This window comes from Gobius niger (assembly GCF_951799975.1).
Source record: "Gobius niger genome assembly, chromosome: 9".
NCBI classification, from domain to species: domain Eukaryota; kingdom Metazoa; phylum Chordata; class Actinopteri; order Gobiiformes; family Gobiidae; genus Gobius; species Gobius niger.
The window spans coordinates 17228594-17247575 of NC_136860.1; the positions used below are offsets into that span (position 1 = coordinate 17228594).

An 18982-nucleotide genomic window follows, 5' to 3' on the forward strand; every position below is an offset into this window, starting at 1 on the left:
TGTTTGCGTGGAACAATTTCCCCTGTAAAACAGCTCATCAGCGGCAGGGAGAGTCTGTCACCCGGGGTACGGAGTGACAAGTCGTCCGCATCTCCGCCTGTTATTAACATGTCTCTGGCGACAAGCTCAATTATCTGACACTGCCCGTAATTTCCATTCCTTTTTCTGGCACAATGTAAAGTTCCTCTCCTTCATTTTCAAAGCCGCTCGTTTGGGATCCGGCAAATACCGATATAAGACGTGTGTGGGAGGAGGAAGTGAAGACGGAGGGGGAAAAACATCTGTGAGTCGGAGTTGCAGCTTCAGGCCCAGCTTCACACAGGCCTTGATCTTCTCAGCATTAGTCATATGAAGACGCACAGTGTTTCAATCTCTACAGAGAGAGCCACCTATACAGAAATAATGAGTGGATGTATGTCTGAGTTCCGACAAGAAACTAGACAGGAAATTGTTTGTTTGCATCAGACCGACAGTATCCTCAGTTGCCTCTAGTGGTGACAGAACAAGTCTCCTCAAAGTTGGTCTGTCTGCAAGTATATTTTCTCGCATTGTCTACAATAAATTACATTTAAAGCGATAAAATACATTAATATTCCTTTTGTGAATTATGGTATAGCAGGTTTACATGCTAATTTATGACATAACATTGACATTTCTAAGAGAGAATGGGCTTAAAAGCAATGGCTCTTGGGTGTCAGTGAGGGATCATTTCATACCTGTGTTTTTCCCCCTACTGTGACGTCTGCAAGTAATTCTGCTTCAAAGATAAATGTCACTTATGTCCAAACTGCTCGAATATCTCCACAGAGGTTTTGCTCATATCGGAGATGGGTAGAGACACCTTTAACCACTTTTTTATGCAGTTTTCAATTTGAGAACTTAGAATTATAGTGTATTTTGAGGATGTTATGCTTAAGCGACCACCTTAAAGGCCTCCTGGAGGTTACCTTTCTGCCTCCGAATGTGACGGCGGACCTCCCTCGCCCGTGTACAGAGGGACGCCTGATAAAAAGTGAAACCGCTCCCGTGAAGTGAAATATGGCGGGGAGAGGGAGTGTCGGGCTTGCTGTGGGGGAACGTTAGAGGAAGTGGTAATGATGACAGCTCGAACTCAGTGCAGGTGCAGTAAAGCATGGCAGCTTGGTCAATTGCCCAGAACCCATTACTTCTCCCCCGAGTCCAACCTTGTAATGTGCAAGGTACTTTCGGTAAAGGATTGACCTATTGTCAACAGCCAAATCTGCCAGGTTTTGCATAAAGACGCCAGGGTAGCTCCGAGGCTACACAGACCAGACAGGTTGAGAGCGGGCATAGTGCTGTTTGCAAACATTCAAGAACTCACAGCATCAAATCGGTGGAGCTTGAATGAGCAAAAGAAAGTCGGCAAACAGATGCTGTGTAGAGGTGCACAGTATTAGAAAGAGGCTGTGCCTAAACATTGACATGAAATGATGAATACCAGCACTATTTCAAAGAGAAGAGTACATGGGCCTTCTTATATACACATCAGTGTAGTGCGCAGGTCCATTGCTCAAATGGACATCAGGAAGTTACATTTTTTTAACGGTCTGATTTTAAAACTACGCAGATATAAGATGTAAGATATAAGATGAGAATTTTCAAATGCCATTGGCCTAGGACAGTGCATTTTGCTGAATGCTTCAGTAATAACATTATTCAAAAAAATGATGTTGGATTTGAAGTTGTTTGTACATTAAGACTGACCTGTGTGCTGAAGCAATACAACATGATATATCTAGTACCAGACCTCCCAACAAACAATTTGTAGTGAATATCAATGTTTCTTGCTCAGAGAGGTTGTATGAGTCCTCGTGCAGAGAGGAATACAATGACCTTGGGAGCAGACTACATCTCTGTCCCTGACTCATCTCCAGACAGCCACTGTTTGACCACTATCTGGCAGATGCATCCTATCCGACACTTGTAACAATAGTGTAAATGGGAGGAAAATTGAGCTCACCTTAAAGGCGCACTGCAGTCCCTCTTGAGGCGCTGAAAGCCCTGGATGAGCCCACTGCCCAGTGGCTGCTCAGAGTCCTTGTTTTGCTCCCTGAGATGTGTGTAATCAGAGAGAAAGTCCGGCACAGATTACAGTCTTCAATCAGTCAGTGAGGAAAATGATATGTACATCATTGTCTGTGGCGCGCATCCCCGGCTCTGTCAGCCTGCATGCATATTACCTGTGTCAAAGCTGCCAGGCGCATGACGAGAGACACTGAGAACCATCACCAATCCGCCACTCAGGGGGCGCCCAGTCCCCGAGAGCCGCTACAGCAGCCACACTCACCGGGGAGACTCCTCTCTGACCTCTACGGTGTTGTTGACACCATTTAATGTACATTTTTCAGACACAAAATGCCTCTGAAATCGCTTCTGAATGGGCCGGAATAACAGCGAGGGCCAGGCTCTTGTCACAGACTGAAAATACTCACCCTCCGAGTGCGAGTAAGTTGGAGCCATTGTCGTGTCTGACCTTCAAGTGTCATGAAAAAGAGACAAAGAGTTATTTTAGCGCATTTAGTGAGAAAACTATATCACCGCTGGGAGAAAGGCTTACAAATTATGACTGCTAATCTCCTCGCAATTGTCTTTCGGCTTCAAAAACAGACGCACACTGTGATTGAGCACAAAGACAAACATAATGCGGGAAAATTTGAAAGGCGAGTCTCACTGCCGACGATTCAATTTTCACAGCGGGATCTACGTGAAACATACATATAGCAAATGTAAAACAGCGGGACGGGAATTTTACAATAAAGACTTTAGATTTTAGCCTCCTGATTTAGAGCGGTGTCAAACTGCAATTTGCCTTTGAAACAAGTGAGCTTAATTTGAAACGCCGCACATAAAAGGGATGATGGATTTGCACGCGCGCTATACTTTTCTCCATAAACATCCATCCCCGGCCTCCAATGACGACTTTAAATGTACGAAATAAGCGCTGGCGGGTTTGCATAATAGTCGCCGCACCAGGTATCTCTTCACCTTGACAAGTCTGGGGGCTGCGCTGCAATGTCAACGCGCGCACTTTTCTGTTTGTCTCCACTCCGTCCTGCTGGGGGCTTCGGGGGGAGGTCACCAAATTGTCTCTGGAATAAAAAATATATATATAAAAAATAAATAGGCGCTGCTGACCTTCTGCTAAATTGGCCACATTGAGTTGAATATCAGGTTATTGAGTTGGTCCATGCTGCGCCTCCTCGCCTGGGGGGGAAAAAGAAGAGATATCCATTGCCATTGTCAGTTTGATCAAGGGCAAGAGTGCGTAAGGAATGCAGAAATATGAGGCACTTTTTTTTTTTTTTTTTTTTTTGTCAAGAGCCACTTTTGAAACGTCCTAATGGGGTTGGGAGAAGAAAAACACTGTTCGACGACGGCTATAAACAAAATGTTGAGTAAGACGGATAAGTGGTTCTTTTGCTTACAGTTTCAAAGCGATTAAATATGCGGCGTTAGGCACAAGCAGACCAGACGTATTGTAAATGAATGAAAAATGCCAACAATTCATTCATAGCACTGTACTTTCAAGTTGTTGATTTTCCCCCCCGAGAACGGCAAATAATAGTCATTTTCCAAAATTACAGTCCTATCCTCCTCCAAAAACGCAAACATTTAAAATTGGGCAGAAGACTAAGAAGCAGCAGCGGCAGCAGCAGTATTTTGTATATTCGCAGCACTATAATGTAATAAGTGATTTCCACCAGCAGTTCACATTACCACCGAATGCTTAAGAACCATAATCCCTATTGCATTTTGAATCCGAGCAGACGAACGCTCGGGAATGTTATTGCATGATTATAGTGTATGCTCTGCCTCTTTGTAGTTATTGTATTTATGTATTTTGCACATGAATTGAAAAAAAAAGAGAAGTTTGAAGACGAAGCCTGTACAATTACACAGACAGAGAGGGAAATGGCACAGCCGTCTGTTGTGATGAAAGGATCCAAACAAGTTGCTGTGAATAATCAAAAATATAAATAAAGAAATAATACCTGTCAATCAGTGGACATAATTCAAAAGCAAAGTGATGAGGAACTCTTTGTAAGTAATACTTTAATAGAATTGAAGCAACCTACAAATTTACAAAATCGAACACTTACCCCATAGTACTGCTTTCTTTACCTTCTGAAAAGTCAAACTGGACCGATTTAGAAATACAAGTACATATATACGTGTAATCAGTGGTGCAGCAACATTCAAATGGATCAAGAAGAAAAAGTGTGGTCTTAATATAAACATATGAAGTCTATACATTGGAGATTCAGTTCTGTTTTGGTTTAGTCCTAGTTTTATCCTGGCAGTGTGTATAATATTAATAATAGCAATGACTTATACAGTGCATTTCAAGATACACAAGGTCCTTTAGATTGGTCTCTGGGTCTACCACAAACCACTGAATTACACACTATATTCACAGGCAAGCTTAGTTCAGTCCCTGGCGATACGACACTGAGCCACTCACTCAGGTAACAGCGATATTCACTTTTGTCCTTGTTTCAAGCTTTTTCACAATGGAAGAATATTCCCAAACTAAGCATGTTTGTGAGATGTGTTGCTTGAATCTAATTATGGGAAATGCTTAGTCTATACAAGCTTTAACTTCTAACTTAAAACTTTACTTTACAGACAGCAAAGGCGGGCAGTTTGTGAAGGAGTTTGCTTTAGCAGGTGGTCAAACTAAAATAAGTGTCACGCTCACCTGCCTCCTGATGTGCCTCCTCCTTGAAGGCACCGGGAGAATCATCCACTTATGGAGCTTTTATCGGTGCCGACCGGGGCAGCACAGCTCGTCCTGCGGAGAGAGCACGACACTTCCTCGGGCAGGGCAGAGGTCAGGTAACCGTGACGACAGGCAATCAGCCTTTGTTCTCTGTAAGACAAGACACAGTTTCAAACAGCAAAACGTTCAAATTAAATGTACAACAAATTTATACAGTTTTTTTTCTTTCTTTCAAACCATTCTCATGAAGAGGTCTCCAATGGTCCCAGAACTCTGTGTCTTGTGGATTTCATTCCTGGAGGGAAGCAAAGATTATTACAGTATTCAGATTACCGAGCAGGAGAAATTAATTGCACTAATTAACATACAAGTAAATGATGATACCGTTAACACATTTCATTAACTCAAACTGTCATTCTATGTTCCTGCTGCACTTGGTATTGCATTACAATGAACAGGATTCATTAAATTATGCAAATGAAAAGGAAACCACAAAACGGACTGGATCTCCTTTTTGAAACGTTTTCTGCAAATTGACGAACATTTTAAAAGCATGTGTTCTCCGGCCAGATTTACGAGATAAAGCTTTTCATAGACTGGAGCTTTAATTATGTTCACAAGCTCTAAAAACCAGCTAGCTATTAATGTGGCCCCTGATGCCTCCATCTTGTTCATTATAGAAACTCAACAAGAAAAAAAATGACAGCACCTAATTAGGAAAAAGTGCCAGTTAATAACACACACATGATGTGAGGCCAGGCTGAGCAAAAAATAAAATCAAATACTGGAAAAGAAACAGGAGGAGGAATTATAATTTGCTGTTCTGTCTACATGTCAAAGTTGCAAGTTACAAGTGATAAAAAACTTACACTTTCCACTGGAAAGTTTCCAGTTCTTGCTGGAGAGAGGAGGAGACAGGAGGGTCTTAAAATGATCTTTCTGAATTCATAATAAACACTTTTTAGTTCAAATGTCAGCCGATGATGCTACATCAAGCCCATGAATGTTATTCCTGCTCTGTGCTAATGAGCTGCATCCTTGAAAAGGGGCGGGACATATTATGTGTCACTCACAGTATTCGGTGCTGATTGGTGCTTCAGCAGGATATAATATCAGCTGTTCCTGCATTGTATTTTCTGTGTTGTTGCACGTAACGGTGAGGGGCGTACACTTTCTCACTCAAAGTTCTTGGGTGTAAAATACTTTTCTTCTATGCTCGTTTCTTGGAGGTTTATTCATTTTACTTCTAGGGAAAACCAAGTATTAAAGTTTTTACTATCATTACTATAGACTCCATAGATTTTTATGCTTATCCGAAGGTCCGCCACAGAATGGATCCCTTCTGTTGGTAGCGCCAATAATCACAGGTCAAGAGGTCACCTGTCTGAAAGCAGCTGCCTTGGCTGCAGTGACATCTACTGGACCAAACCCCCAAAAGTCATGTCTAAGGGTCTCGCTCACACAATGGTTTTCAAATGAAGACAAGTGTAACAGGTTTGTATTGACATTAGAACCGACATTTATACAAAAAGTGGAGAATCTTCGGTGTTCCAACACATTTTTGCAAAGTGAGAGTGATTTTGAATCAAACAACACAACCCAGTGATGGAAAAGTATTATATGGCCAAGTTTGGAGGAAAAAAAAGGTCACTCTTATAGCATCACCACTAAGCCCAGTGTTAAATTTCAATAGATCTGAATTCAACCACTTGAAGTCCAAATCAAATACAACTTGTGAATGCATAATTGACAAAAAAGAAAGCAAAATAGACATAAAATAATACTATGATATAATGAACATTCAGCTTGTATGAATCATGGTACAAAGAACAATGTACATGAAGATTACTCATAAATGAAGAGAATAATACGGCGTACCATGGCCCATCTTTGAAAAAATTAAATTACAAAAATGACAGAATGAGACTGAAGGAGCACAGGTAACACAGTGACAGTTTAATACGCCATAGCTTTTGGTCCATCAACGCCTTCATTGTCACCCACCATGGCCCGGCAGGCTCTGAGGCAAGTTTATCTACGATCACAACTTATCCTGAGTTTGGAATCCAATTTGGCAATAACCTTCATTAAATGGCTTTTTATTTTTATATTAAAATGCATTGTTTAATTTGAAATCCTCCAAAATGGTCCTTACAAAAACATCAATATAACGAGGAAGTAAGGCTTTTGTATTACAATCCAGAAAAGCCTCGTATAAATAGTTATTAGAACAAAAATGTATAATCCTTGAATGAAAATTACAGTATTTCATAGAGCTTACAAAATGTTGGTTGATTCGCATCGGCAAAATATATTCGTAAAAAAAAAAAGGACATACTTAATTACAACCACAGTGAGTGCAGAGGAGGCAAAACATTATAAGTGTAGAACTATGTGAACATAAAGCATATACTATGTTAATAGGGGAAAATAAACAGAAACCACCACAGAAGGAACGTGGTACAAGCTTGGCAACAGAGGTTATGAGAATTTACCATTGACAAAAAAAGGCAAAATTTGTGAAAATATCATTAGGTAGATACAAAACAAAATGGCATCCTACATTTTTAACTACACAGTATTGTACAAAATAAGGCATTTCCTTGTATGTTTACTGCAATGTATTCTCCACCACAAGTCTTCACTGCATGTTTCCTCGGTGAGCGCTGACTCAGTACTTCTGTGTTAAAATATATATTTATATATGTATATTTGAGTTTTCTTCAAACATGAATAAAAATGCAGGTATAGAGTAAGTTCGTGCGTGGAGTGTCGATCACTCCATGACTTCAGCAGCTGTCACCGTGGTGACAAGCTGCAGTGGGATCTCGGCGTTGGCCAGGATGTCCTGGGCGGTGTTGGAGCCCTGCTGGATGTTGGTGAGGATGAGGGTGGTGCCACCTGCTGTGGTGATGATACTGTCTGAGGAGCCCGCAGACTCCATCGAGGCCACCACCGCACTGCTGCTAGAGTTCATGCCTTTTTTATTTGAGTGAGTTTTAATGTGCTTCGCCAGGTGGTCACTCCGCATGAAGCGCTTTGAACATTCAGGGCAAACAAACTTCTTCTCTCCTGTCACGAAAAAAAAAAAGTAAAAAGTTAAGAACGAGATTTGGAATAGATTTAATGTGATCAAATATTGCATAAATAAAAAGTTATCCAAAATCCTACAACTTGAAAACATGTAGCTTGTAAATATAAAAATAAATATAAATCTATTATTATAATACTTCAATTATTTTTTTTAGTTGTAATTACTTTTCAACATTTTGCACACTGGGTGCTTGAGGCTTTCTGGAAGATGTTTAGCAGAAGTTGGGAGACATGTGGTGCTGGAGTTACAAAAGCCGTTCATTGCTTCACAAGTAACACACAGTGTCTCACTTGTTCAAAAAGGCATAAACCAAGGCATGAGGGTATAGTTGGACAAAAGCTGCCTTTGAGAGAGGCAAAATATATATAAAATATTCCTTCTTCTGTGGCCATCTGTAGGATCTCCTTTATCAAGTAGCTTTAATACTGTTACTTGAGGTTCAGTGCTACGAAATAACGAACAAATGCAATCTTCACTTCTGTCTAAAATAATACCGTTAAACCACTTCCACATCAACATGTTAATCCAATAAACCTGGTTTCTAACATGAGTAAGACTTTATTTAAAGGGCACAATTAACACTTTTCCTGCTGTTTTTTGATAGTGCAAACACTGAGGGTAAAGGGGGCACCTGTGTGTGTCCTCCTGTGTCTCTGCAGCTCGTCACTGCGTGTGAACCTCTTCCCGCAGAACATCCAGCTGCACACAAAAGGTCGCTCCCCTGAATGCCAGCGCAGGTGTGCACGCAGGTGGGATGTCTTTCCATACACTTTTCCACAGCCCGCGATGTGGCAGATGTGTGTCTTCTTTTTGCCCATGCCAGATCCCCTGACAAACACAGGCAAAGACAGAGAGGCTGTTAATTTCAGTCACTCGCTGTGGACACCTTCTACAGCACCATGATAATAAATATTTACAACGCTACCTTGAAAGATTGATAAAGAGCTTTGTCTAGATCATGGAAAGTGGTAGAGATGTCAAGCAAAGGCTTATGGGAATAAACATCTTCTATTTGACAACAGTGGGTGAAACAACTGTTTAGCTGGATGAGACGCATGTGTGCATGTGTCTCATCAGAGAGCAAACGAAAACAAGATATTAAAATCCAAAAAGTGGCAGCAAGGGAGAGGCCAAATACAGAGGTGTCTTGCTTGGGGTACACACAGTGTGCTGTTCAAAGACAGGTGCGACTCACCTTCCACCAGAGTCTTTACAGTTGGGGCAGGTACATGCCACTCTGCGTAGCCTTTTGCCCTCCTGTCCGAGCTGATCGTCCTCTTCTGTCATCCTGACGCGCAGATGTGAAAGGTCGCTTGTGTTCAGGGTGGAGTCAGTGCTCAGCTGCCAGTCTCCTGTGTCTGGCTCTTCCTTTATCCTGATGTCTACACAGTAAAAGCAAAGGGAGTTAATAACTCGGCCATTACCAAAAAGTATACCGTGTGGATTACAGCTCAATAACAAATATCTTTCTAGATCTTGCAGCTGGACATATCAGATGGAGTGAATGACTGAAGGTTTGTGAACCAAGTATTGTATGCTTTCACCACGGGTGCTTACTGTGACTTGAATTTATGCATATATAATGCAGTAAATATTTTTGCATTGGGGGGGTAAATATTCTAGGATAGACTTTATATTGGGGATGTGATCAGTAAATATGGGTCAGCCTCACAACAGTAATGTTGATGTAGATCAAAGAAATGTACTGCACCTCCAGGAATGTCCGTCTGTGCATCCTGTGACACTGAGTTGATGGTAACTGTCTGCAGATTGGGGATAGTCACTGGGTTGGACCCCAGTGAGAACGTCTGGACAGGTGCCAGTGTAATCTGCTGGGGTGGTGTTGTAGGCAGCTGAAGGTTCTGCAAGTTCTGCACTCCCTGCACCTGAAATGTCTGCCACTGAATCTGCCCAGACGGTGTGACGGTTTGGGCCTGAATGATGAAAGTGCCTGGATTGATCAGCTGCAGGCCCTGGCCTCCCCCAACAGATTGCCCATTCATGCTCTGCACAGGCACCTGTTGCAGCTGCAGAATAGGCTGTGCGGAGGACACCTGGACACCCTGCTCTGAACTTTGTTGGATGAAGCCCTCCTGCAGAGCAGTGTTAGTATCTGAAACTGAAGATAATGCGGCATCAGCAAGGAGATCTGACTGACTAGATTGATTGGATAGCGCTGCGGAAGACGTTGGCACAAAAATCTCTGTATTCGTGGTTGAGTCATTCCCTGGTAGTGTTTGTGTCAGCTGGTCTCCGGACTTGGACTGATCGTCAGAAGCGTCCATTGGTTGACTGGCCATTATTAACTGGCCATCAGCTGTGACCCCTGTGGCAATAGTCTGTGCACCAGACAAACCCAGGGATTCCAAGTCCACACTGTTTATAGGAACAAAAGTGATGTTCCCAGGCAGTCCCATAGGCACATTAGTAACAACCTGACCATGGCTGTTGAATGTGGAGCTGCCAAGAGAAACCCCCTGGATCTGCTGGACATTACCAGTCTGTGATATAAGCGTCTGATTGTTATTAAGGATGTTTGCAGTTGAAGTCACACTGAGAGCCTGGCTACCATCAGGCAAGATCTGGATCTGACCAGCAGCATCTTGACTCAGAGTTGCTCCTTCCACACCAGAGGTTGAGAAGGTCAGCTGCCCATCTGCAGTCTGTATCTGAGGAATTACTTGGTACTGAATGTTAGGCACTGAATTGGCAGAGGAGGTGTCCGTTCCTGACGTCACAAAGATTGGCTGTGTCTGGATATTTTGCAGAGGAAGAACAAACTGTCCATTTGATGTTAAAATCCCTTGATTTTGGATCTGCATGATCCCAGATTCATCAGTCGCAGTCAGCTGTGAAGATGCTGAATCTGTTGTCTGCAAACAATACAATCACAACGATAAAAAAAACAAATATAAGATTTACCCATTTTCATCAAAGTAGCTTTGTGTTTTCAAGTTTAATTATGTTGTTTTTACAAATTTCTCAACACCAAGTATCATAAGTTATTGTTGCTTCTCCTCTTACACCACTAGTAATAGAGGATGGATTAATAAGTGTGTTAAAGTCGATGAAGTGTCTGTGACTCATTAATAACTTGGAAATCATGGTATAAACAAGCTACAGAGATGTCAATGTCCAGACAGCTACTCCAGAGCAAGAGGTGGGTTTTCGAAAGTGGTTCATTAATAAGAACAAAATAACACTTTCCAAACTTGAAGTGTGGGAAACATCTCTCTGCTGCAGTCTTCTAGGTCGTATCAAACATCCTAACGACATGTAGCGAGGAGGCACTAAGCTGAGCGGGAAGCCAGTACCTGAGAGCTCCTGCCATCCTCCTGTTGTAAAAAGTCGCGTTCACTGCTCTCCACTTCCATATCCACGGGATTTAATGGCTGCTCTGGAGCTAAATGCATAAAAATACATATGAAAGAAGTCACTCTGAGCTCAAATTAGCTTAACAACGTACACGTTTGAGTTTGCATGGCCCAAACACAGGCATACTAGCATCAAAACTGGCAGCATGTAGCTTGTAATAAAATAAGCCATTGTTTTCCTTCCCCAAAACGATACACTGCCATAGCAGTTAAATGCAAGTGACAATGGCTTTAAGGTGCGCATATCTATTTTGTAAAACTTACCAGCAGCGCCAAGTAATTTGCTAAGGCTAGCGATGCTAAGGCTGATTAGCAATATCAGCAAGAGACAACACTGTGGCACATAGCTGTAGCTGCTAGCGAGCTAATTTAGCCGTAGGATGTGAGAGATAGCCGTTAGCTTGCGTTACGGAAAGGGAACATAACATACCAGTCATAGCGCGGTCCGTCGTAAAACGAACAGAACTGATAGTCACAAGCCACCGTGCATGATCAGATTATTGATTGTACTGTAGTAATGACGAAGTGTCAGCTTTTTCTATTTTGATTGACGGACGGTGGGAAACACAAAGGGTGGGGCCTGCACTGTTGACTACGAGCACTTGCGTCACATACGGAAATCCCACCGTTCTCTGCAAACGGGATTGGCTCAGGGAACTGCGGTCCGTGCTTTCATTTGCTGAGATATGTGTCAATCATCCATTGTTGGAGCGTTGTGCATGTTCCTCTTTTATTATGGATTATTTGATCTTTTTAACATTATGTGGTTAACTTCTTATAATATATATAATATAATACACGACTTTATGTTAAAATTGACAATTACATCTCTAACAGGCTACACGGACTACACGCACACTCTCACAAAGTAGCACTGATTGCTTTGTGAATCTGAAATTTTCCTTTTTATATTATAGGCTTATGAAAGCAGTAAAACATTTTATAGATACTCAATGGAAAGTCTGTTGGCTCCACACACTGCAGAAAGTAATTAGAAATAAGTAAAAGTCTCTTAAAACCTACATTTGTCCTGGATTTGAGTGACTAATTTCCAAAGGGCAAGATTTTTGTTTTACACTTGAGTTAAGAAAAAAAAAAGCATTAACAGCAATCCATTTCGATTTTTATTTATTTTATTTAGCCTAAGTAAAAAAACGTACCCCCTGGGATTTGTTAACCTAATAGTTTATACAAACAAAAAGTAAACGTAAAAAAGTAATGCCTGGATTATGATTATATTGATTTGGATAAAATAAAAACACATTAAAACCAAAAACGTAAAAAATCATGTTCGATGCTCGGATAATGTGTAGAATAATAATAATATAATGGTCTCAACTTATGTAGCACTTTTCTACCTTCATTAGGCCCAAAGCGCTTTACAACAAGGAACCAGTCACCCATTCACACTCTCATTCATACACCGGTGCACTCAAAGACTGGAGACAAGGTGAGTGAAGTGTCTTGTCCAAGGACACAACAACAGTGGGCACCTTCAGGAGCTGGGATTCAAACCCTTGACCTTCCACTCATGAGACGAACCGCTCTAACAACTGCGCCACCGTCGCCACCGGACACATAAAGGGACATAGAATGGTATTGCAATGTTTGCTACTTCCAGTCTGGACCAAGTTTGTCCCTTTATGTGATTGTGCACATTACAACATGGTGAAACTGCATTGAAATGAGCGGCTGCAGGCCATTGTGCCCTGCTCTGTGCTTGTGATGCTATCTGGACTCCACTTCGAAGTATTATTTGTGGTGTGTCAGTTCCTCACAGTGCGCGACCGCAGTGAGGCTATTTCTCTCAACCTTCAATTCAAACTTGGCCCATTACAGGCAGACTACAAAAGCACTTTCCGGGCACTCAGGAGCTCACCGCGCTGAATGGTGGATATTTCCAATCACTCTGCTGTCAATCCAAGTGTCAGGTAAACACAGGCCAATGGAAACAGCTTTAGAAAAACCATTGCGCCTGTGTCTGTCTTACTGCAGGAGTCCTTGGAAACATATCAGCCATTTCTACAAAGACCTCCAAGTTAAAGGGAAAAGTCAAATATTCTAAAAGCGACACTTGAGAGGGGGCATACAGCAAATGTATAACCTTAGTCCAGAGAGGGTCCTATACTGCTGCAACCACAAACGCCTCAAGATCCTATTGACAGGCCCTGCATTCACCTCATGAGTGGAATCTGTGAAGTCTGCAGGGCAATTACCCAGTGGGAGATTCAGAGCATCTAGAAGGGTTTGATGTGATAGGTGTTCCTGAAAATAGAGGCATGTATGATATGTTCTCTGCATGTGACATGTGCAATATAACGAAATGCTGGATTATATGAGTAAGAACTATAGAGACTGTAGACTGTCAGAGCTATATATTATGGCATCAAAACATTGCACTGTCCAGGTTGTATTAAATACATTCTAGCAATAATACAGCTTCATATTTGGACCGTACATAATCAAAAAGGGACAAAAAATAGACATAGTATTATACAAATTGTTTAATCTTTGTAGGAAACATACACATTTATTAGGTGGATTCAATGAATAGGAAAATATTCTCAACATTTATGTAGAATAGTTCTTTGAAAGAATCTTTATGCTTGTTAGTGCAAAGCAAAAGACTGCACATAACATGTGTATGGTGGCCCCTTGTGCTCAGTATTAACATATTGACAGTTGTTTTCATAACGGCCTGTCCAGAGTGAGTGACCCCACAGAGAGACAGGGCCCTGCTACAGGCCCCCATGTGGGACACTCAAATAGGAGCTGAGATCAAACTGTAAGTGCTTCAGTGTGATCAGAGTGTGGATGGAATAGCAAATGTCAGACACAGACTAACCTCAACGGGGTTTGTGCTCTTTGTCTGAAAGAAAGGAGAGCACTAGTATTGGAAGAAAAAACTTGAAACAATAAAATCAAATAGCAGGATGATAACACTTAATGGATCTATTAACCAAATGTCACAATATGGACTTTACTAAAAAATCAGATTACAAAGGGGATTCAAACTGAGATTGCTGGCAATTGTATTGTGTGCTGTTCTTAAACTTTCCCTTTTCCTCACAGCTGGGGACTTGGTTAGTTCTTTTATGGTTCATAAAGTTGGAAAAGCAGGTATCAGAAGGGTGATGATGAACACAAAACCAATTTAGTAATGCTAATTTGAAACCAGTGGTCTTGTGTTTTATAAGGACTATTCTAGTTTCAATACTTCCACAAGTGTTAAACAGGTATAAGTGTAACAATGTAATTGTCCTTCCTGTGTTCCATTGTTATAGGCTCAAGGCAGCAATGGCAAAGGTTTGCAATGGGGTTTGAGGCGGTTGTCCTAAGCATGTGTGATAAGCATTACTTTTTGTTTGTAAACATATTACTTCAACCACGCAGTATGTTTGTAACAACACAACTAATCCCCTCCAAACAGGAGAGGGTCAGGTCCAGTTTCTCCAGAAGTCCACAATGATCTCTTTCATCATGGCGACATTCAGGATCAAGTTGTTGTCTCTCCACCAGCACACCAGTTGCTCCATCTCTTCTCTGTAGGCCGGGGCGTTGTTTTTCTATGATGAGGTCCACATGCGTCACAATCTTTACGTGGTTTGTGGTGGACCTTGCGAGGCAGTTGTGCCTCATCTGCGCAAAGACCAGGTGATTCAAGATGAACCCTTTCCGGAGAGCCTATGCAGAACTTGATGACATTGGAGGTGTTCTTGCTGACCCGCACCAACACTGGCCAGTCAGTGAGGAAGCCTTAAAGTGCATATGACACATTAGACAACATTTTAGCTAAAACATAGTTACTATAATTATATTTACAAATGTGCTCAAATGCTTAGTTTTCCCTGATTGGACATTATTTATGATGTTCATTATTTCCGTTTCTTATTAGTCATGAGCAGGAAGTGACATACGCAGAGGTAAACATGGGTAGTGCTAGATAGTCTGCTCATGAGGGACGGAGATAGTTAACCTAAAGGTTAATGTGGTTTAGACAATTAAACTCATAGATCTATTTAAGATCACAGCAGACCGTCCCTCCTGAGTAGACTATCTAGCACTGACCAGGTGACCATTTTTAACTGTTGCCATGCCAACCAATGAGAAATGAGTGAGTCAGAATTATAGTGAATGCAGATTTCTATTTAGATAGAAATGGATCCTTAAATTGGGGGACAAATCAAAGAATAACACTGACTAACATTGAAAACACATTGCAAATGCAGCCAGCCAATGTTCTTGCTGTTTTGACTTAAAAAGCATAAGCTCTACGGAACTAAGCTCTATGGAACTCAATGTTTATACAGCCACAATGGACACAATGCATAAACACAATTCCCATCTCTTGCGGTCTGGTTAGTGGAAAAGTGCATTGTATTCAGAAGAAGGCTTTGATATTTCTAGAGTATTTACTGGTGCAACATTCCAGAGCAATAACAGTCTGCACAGGAATGAACTGTCTCACTTTATGCAACATTTATAGTACTGTAAAATATTTGACGACTGAACACTGCATATTCCTGCTTAATGAGAAATGCCCTTTAGAAGTAAAAGCTGTATATTGTGCTGCTGTCACCTGTTGCGATTGAGAGACATTCCATTTGTCATGTACTAAACGCTTCTTTATGAGATGCTCCAAGCTGTTTATGACACTCACCGCTAATACGGCTCAATACTGGTTATTAACTCCGCTGGAGACGCCATATATCAAAGTACTAACTCTGTCACACAAGATACAAGGAAATCACTGCATACCAATGAAGGTCTAAATGGACAATTCTGCATTCTATATGCTGTGAAGCCTATTGTATTCACTGGCTATAGGTCCCACAATGACAATAATTACAACCTGTCAATGCTATATTGTCTCCCAAAATAGAGATAATGTCCTTCACCAGTGCAATGCTTTGATAAAACCCATACAGCATTTCTCCATAGTCCCTGGTGCACACTAACTGAAGATGTTTATTTATACGTTTGTTTAGTGCATCCTCAGTTCTTCTGTAATGTTAAGAAAGATTTACAGCAGCATATCCCGGGAGCATCTTAAAGAATAGATATCCACTCCTCTAGGTTTGATAGCACTGCGGTTACATCCAAAAATGAGCAGCAGGGTAGTGATTCACTTATCCCAGACCTTTTGTGAAACAGAAGAGCTGCTACTGTCATGATATTGGCTTATATATTGTTGATAAATACTAATAAAATGTTCTGATAGCACAAAAGTTTTAGTTAGAGTTGTCTCAATATCGTTGTTGCAAATACATTTCCAAGTAGTCCTGTGGTTTCTTTCAAACATGTAAGACATGCATACATAAGTGCATTGGATTTACCCTCAGTGAACTCATGGCCATCAATGGCTTTCTTAGTCTTGCCTACAAGATTTACTGTCACTTTATGAACAACAAAATGCCCCACAACCAGACCTTTGGGGACCAGTCTTAAATGGCCTCTAAATTGTGGTATATGACTAATCTTGACTGTGGGTTTGGCCACATGTTGGCCAATGGCACCAATGTTCTCATGGGAAGAAAGCAGAATGTTAGCACTTCCATGGTTGAACAGCAGCTGCCTTCATCTGTTCTTGAGGCTACAGAGAACATTACACCCTTATCTAAAAAAAAAAAAAGATGACAAAAATCAAGGATGGCATATTTTTGAATACATTCACCAAAAGTATTCTGCATGTTACTTTTGGGTCTACTGCTCTACTAGTGTGATATAGGAGGCTGCAAAGTTCTGTTTTGAGTCTATAGGAGACAGGTTTGAGCAAATAATACTCTCTGATGCTTTCCCTGTAGCTGGTTTCAATAATAATTCACAATCTGAAGATCTATGCATTCAAGTTTAACCCAGTCTATTTTCACACAGTCTGTTGTTGCTAAGCAACTTGCTGCTTTATAACTTTGCATAAGTGTCTTTGCTTCTGTAAAGGAGTTGTTACAATCAGTGATTGATGCACAAAGCATTTCCAAATGCTCCTCATGTTGTTGTCTGTTTTTCTTTCCATCGCACCACAATAAACACAATCCTATATTTTGCCACTGATCTCAAACCTTAAAAACTATAATCCATCGTATTTCCATCACAAACACTATCCTCTATGATGCTCGCGCAAGCTCCAATCTATAAACCATCCCTATCCCAAACTTGGATATGCAATGTTATCGTCTGAAAACCGAGAGAAAAAAAAGAATCACCACTTTTATTCAATCTTTTTTGTTCCCATCAAAAGGCCATTTTGTTCTCGGCGGTCTTAATGGTTACAAGATATTCAGCAAAGCACCGCTGATCCGCGCCTCATTGTTCGGACTCCCGCCGAGAGTACAATCTTACTTTTGGAGCAGCGCGGCGGCAGCCATACAATTCCATCAGCATAAACGCTCCACAAACACTCACGCTCAAAGTATAGGGCTGGAAAAACACTACTTCAGACAACAGGAATCCTTTTCTCTGACAGAACAAGCAGGGATAGGACCAACTTCAATTTTCATACCTTAAAAATTTCATAAAATTGAGTTGAGGTTTTTGGTGGAAGGGATTGGTCTGAATGGATATCCAGCTTGTGTATTTGCAGGGATGTTAAAGAAATCAAAATCCAACAATGGAGGAGTGACATCTCCCAAGTTGGAACAGGTTTTTATTTTTATTTTTTATTTTTTTTAGACTTGTCTTTCTTGTACATATGCTGGCTTAAGAAATGCAATGTGGACAAGAAACGGGTGACACCATGGGCTTCTTGGACAGTTTCCTTTTAAAGCATGCATACGACAAGTACAGTTAGATTAATAATTTCCCATTATTTAAAATATTTTGCTAAAAAATATACCTAGCTTTCCCTTGTTTGGACATTTTTTTGTGATGTTTAATACTTTGTAAAATGTTTACATTATGTGACCCAAAAAAACGATCAAATATCCATAAAGTTTTCTGTACGACATTACTGCTCATGAGGGCCAAGAGCAAGTTCTCTCCATCTATCTGTGTCCTGTTAAGAAGTGAAACAAAAAATCAACAAAAAACCCCTTAAAATTTCTTCAGATAATTGCTACTGATTTGATAATGAATATATTCTCCCATCAATATAAGTATGAATTAAAACAGAAAAACCTGTCACCACTTTTTGTTTTCAAATCCTCTCTGAAATCCACATTACAGTTTATCATTTATGTCTTACTGTTTTTTGCTCATGCTATATTATATTTGCCAAGGGCCCCTGCAAGGCTCTTGACAAAATGCTAATTATCATTTTTTTGCTCCCGACTTGTAGATCCATGTATGAAACCTAGCCTCTGCACATTTCTCCACACTGACCACCTGTCTGTCCCCCACCCCGGCCTATGTGCATATGCCCTCCTAAAATCAGCCCACACTTAACACATTCAACTGCGATTGTAGCCTCTCTCGATTTTCGCCTCTGCCGCAGTCAACGTCAGCTGTGTCTTTTTAATTCTCTAATCAGCATCGGGCAGGAGCGCTATCTCCGTCCCCCACTCGATACAGACATCCCACAACACAACCAAATCGCTTTTTTTGTCAAATGTTTTATTGAGTGCCGACATCTGGGCTACTGTAAAACAAGCATTATCTGGCGGCGCGGGCTGGAGGAGCAGGTGCCATTGTCCCCACTGTCAGCTGTGTCACCCGCTGGCAACCGTGATGGAGATTAATGAAGTATCTGGAGAGTTATACGCTGCTCCAAATACTGGGAGTGGGGAATGGAAGGGGGGGTCCTGTCAGATGTTTTAGGATTCCTATGAGGATGGCTGC

General features: G+C 41.2%; 1 protein-coding gene across 2 annotated transcripts; it reads right to left on the reverse strand.

The window, feature by feature from the left end:
• Positions 1-6037: 6037 nt before the first annotated feature.
• Positions 6038-11808, reverse strand: sp3a (sp3a transcription factor). 2 transcript variants are annotated; one of them, XM_079562601.1, is made up of 6 exons: positions 11640-11808; positions 11150-11238; positions 9547-10708; positions 9031-9217; positions 8467-8663; positions 6038-7813 (listed from the first exon to the last, which is right to left on the reverse strand). In XM_079562601.1, exons 1-6 carry the CDS (start codon positions 11644-11646, stop codon positions 7518-7520), a joined length of 1938 nt encoding a protein of 645 aa, XP_079418727.1. In that variant the 5' UTR covers positions 11647-11808; the 3' UTR covers positions 6038-7517. The 2 variants fall into 2 exon arrangements, with proteins under 2 accessions (XP_079418727.1, XP_079418728.1); XM_079562602.1 differs by lacking the exon at positions 11150-11238.
• Positions 11809-18982: the final 7174 nt, after the last annotated feature.

What these genes read in the sequence shown, in the direction of transcription:
- sp3a (XM_079562601.1), bottom strand. An exon ending in ACAGACGGACATTCCTGGAG is followed by an intron (nt 9,218 to 9,546) that starts GTGCAGTACATT and finishes TTTACTGTGTAG; the next exon opens with ACATCAGGATAAAGGAAGAG. An exon ending in TGTAAAGACTCTGGTGGAAG is followed by an intron (nt 8,664 to 9,030) that starts GTGAGTCGCACC and finishes TGTGTTTGTCAG; the next exon opens with GGGATCTGGCATGGGCAAAA.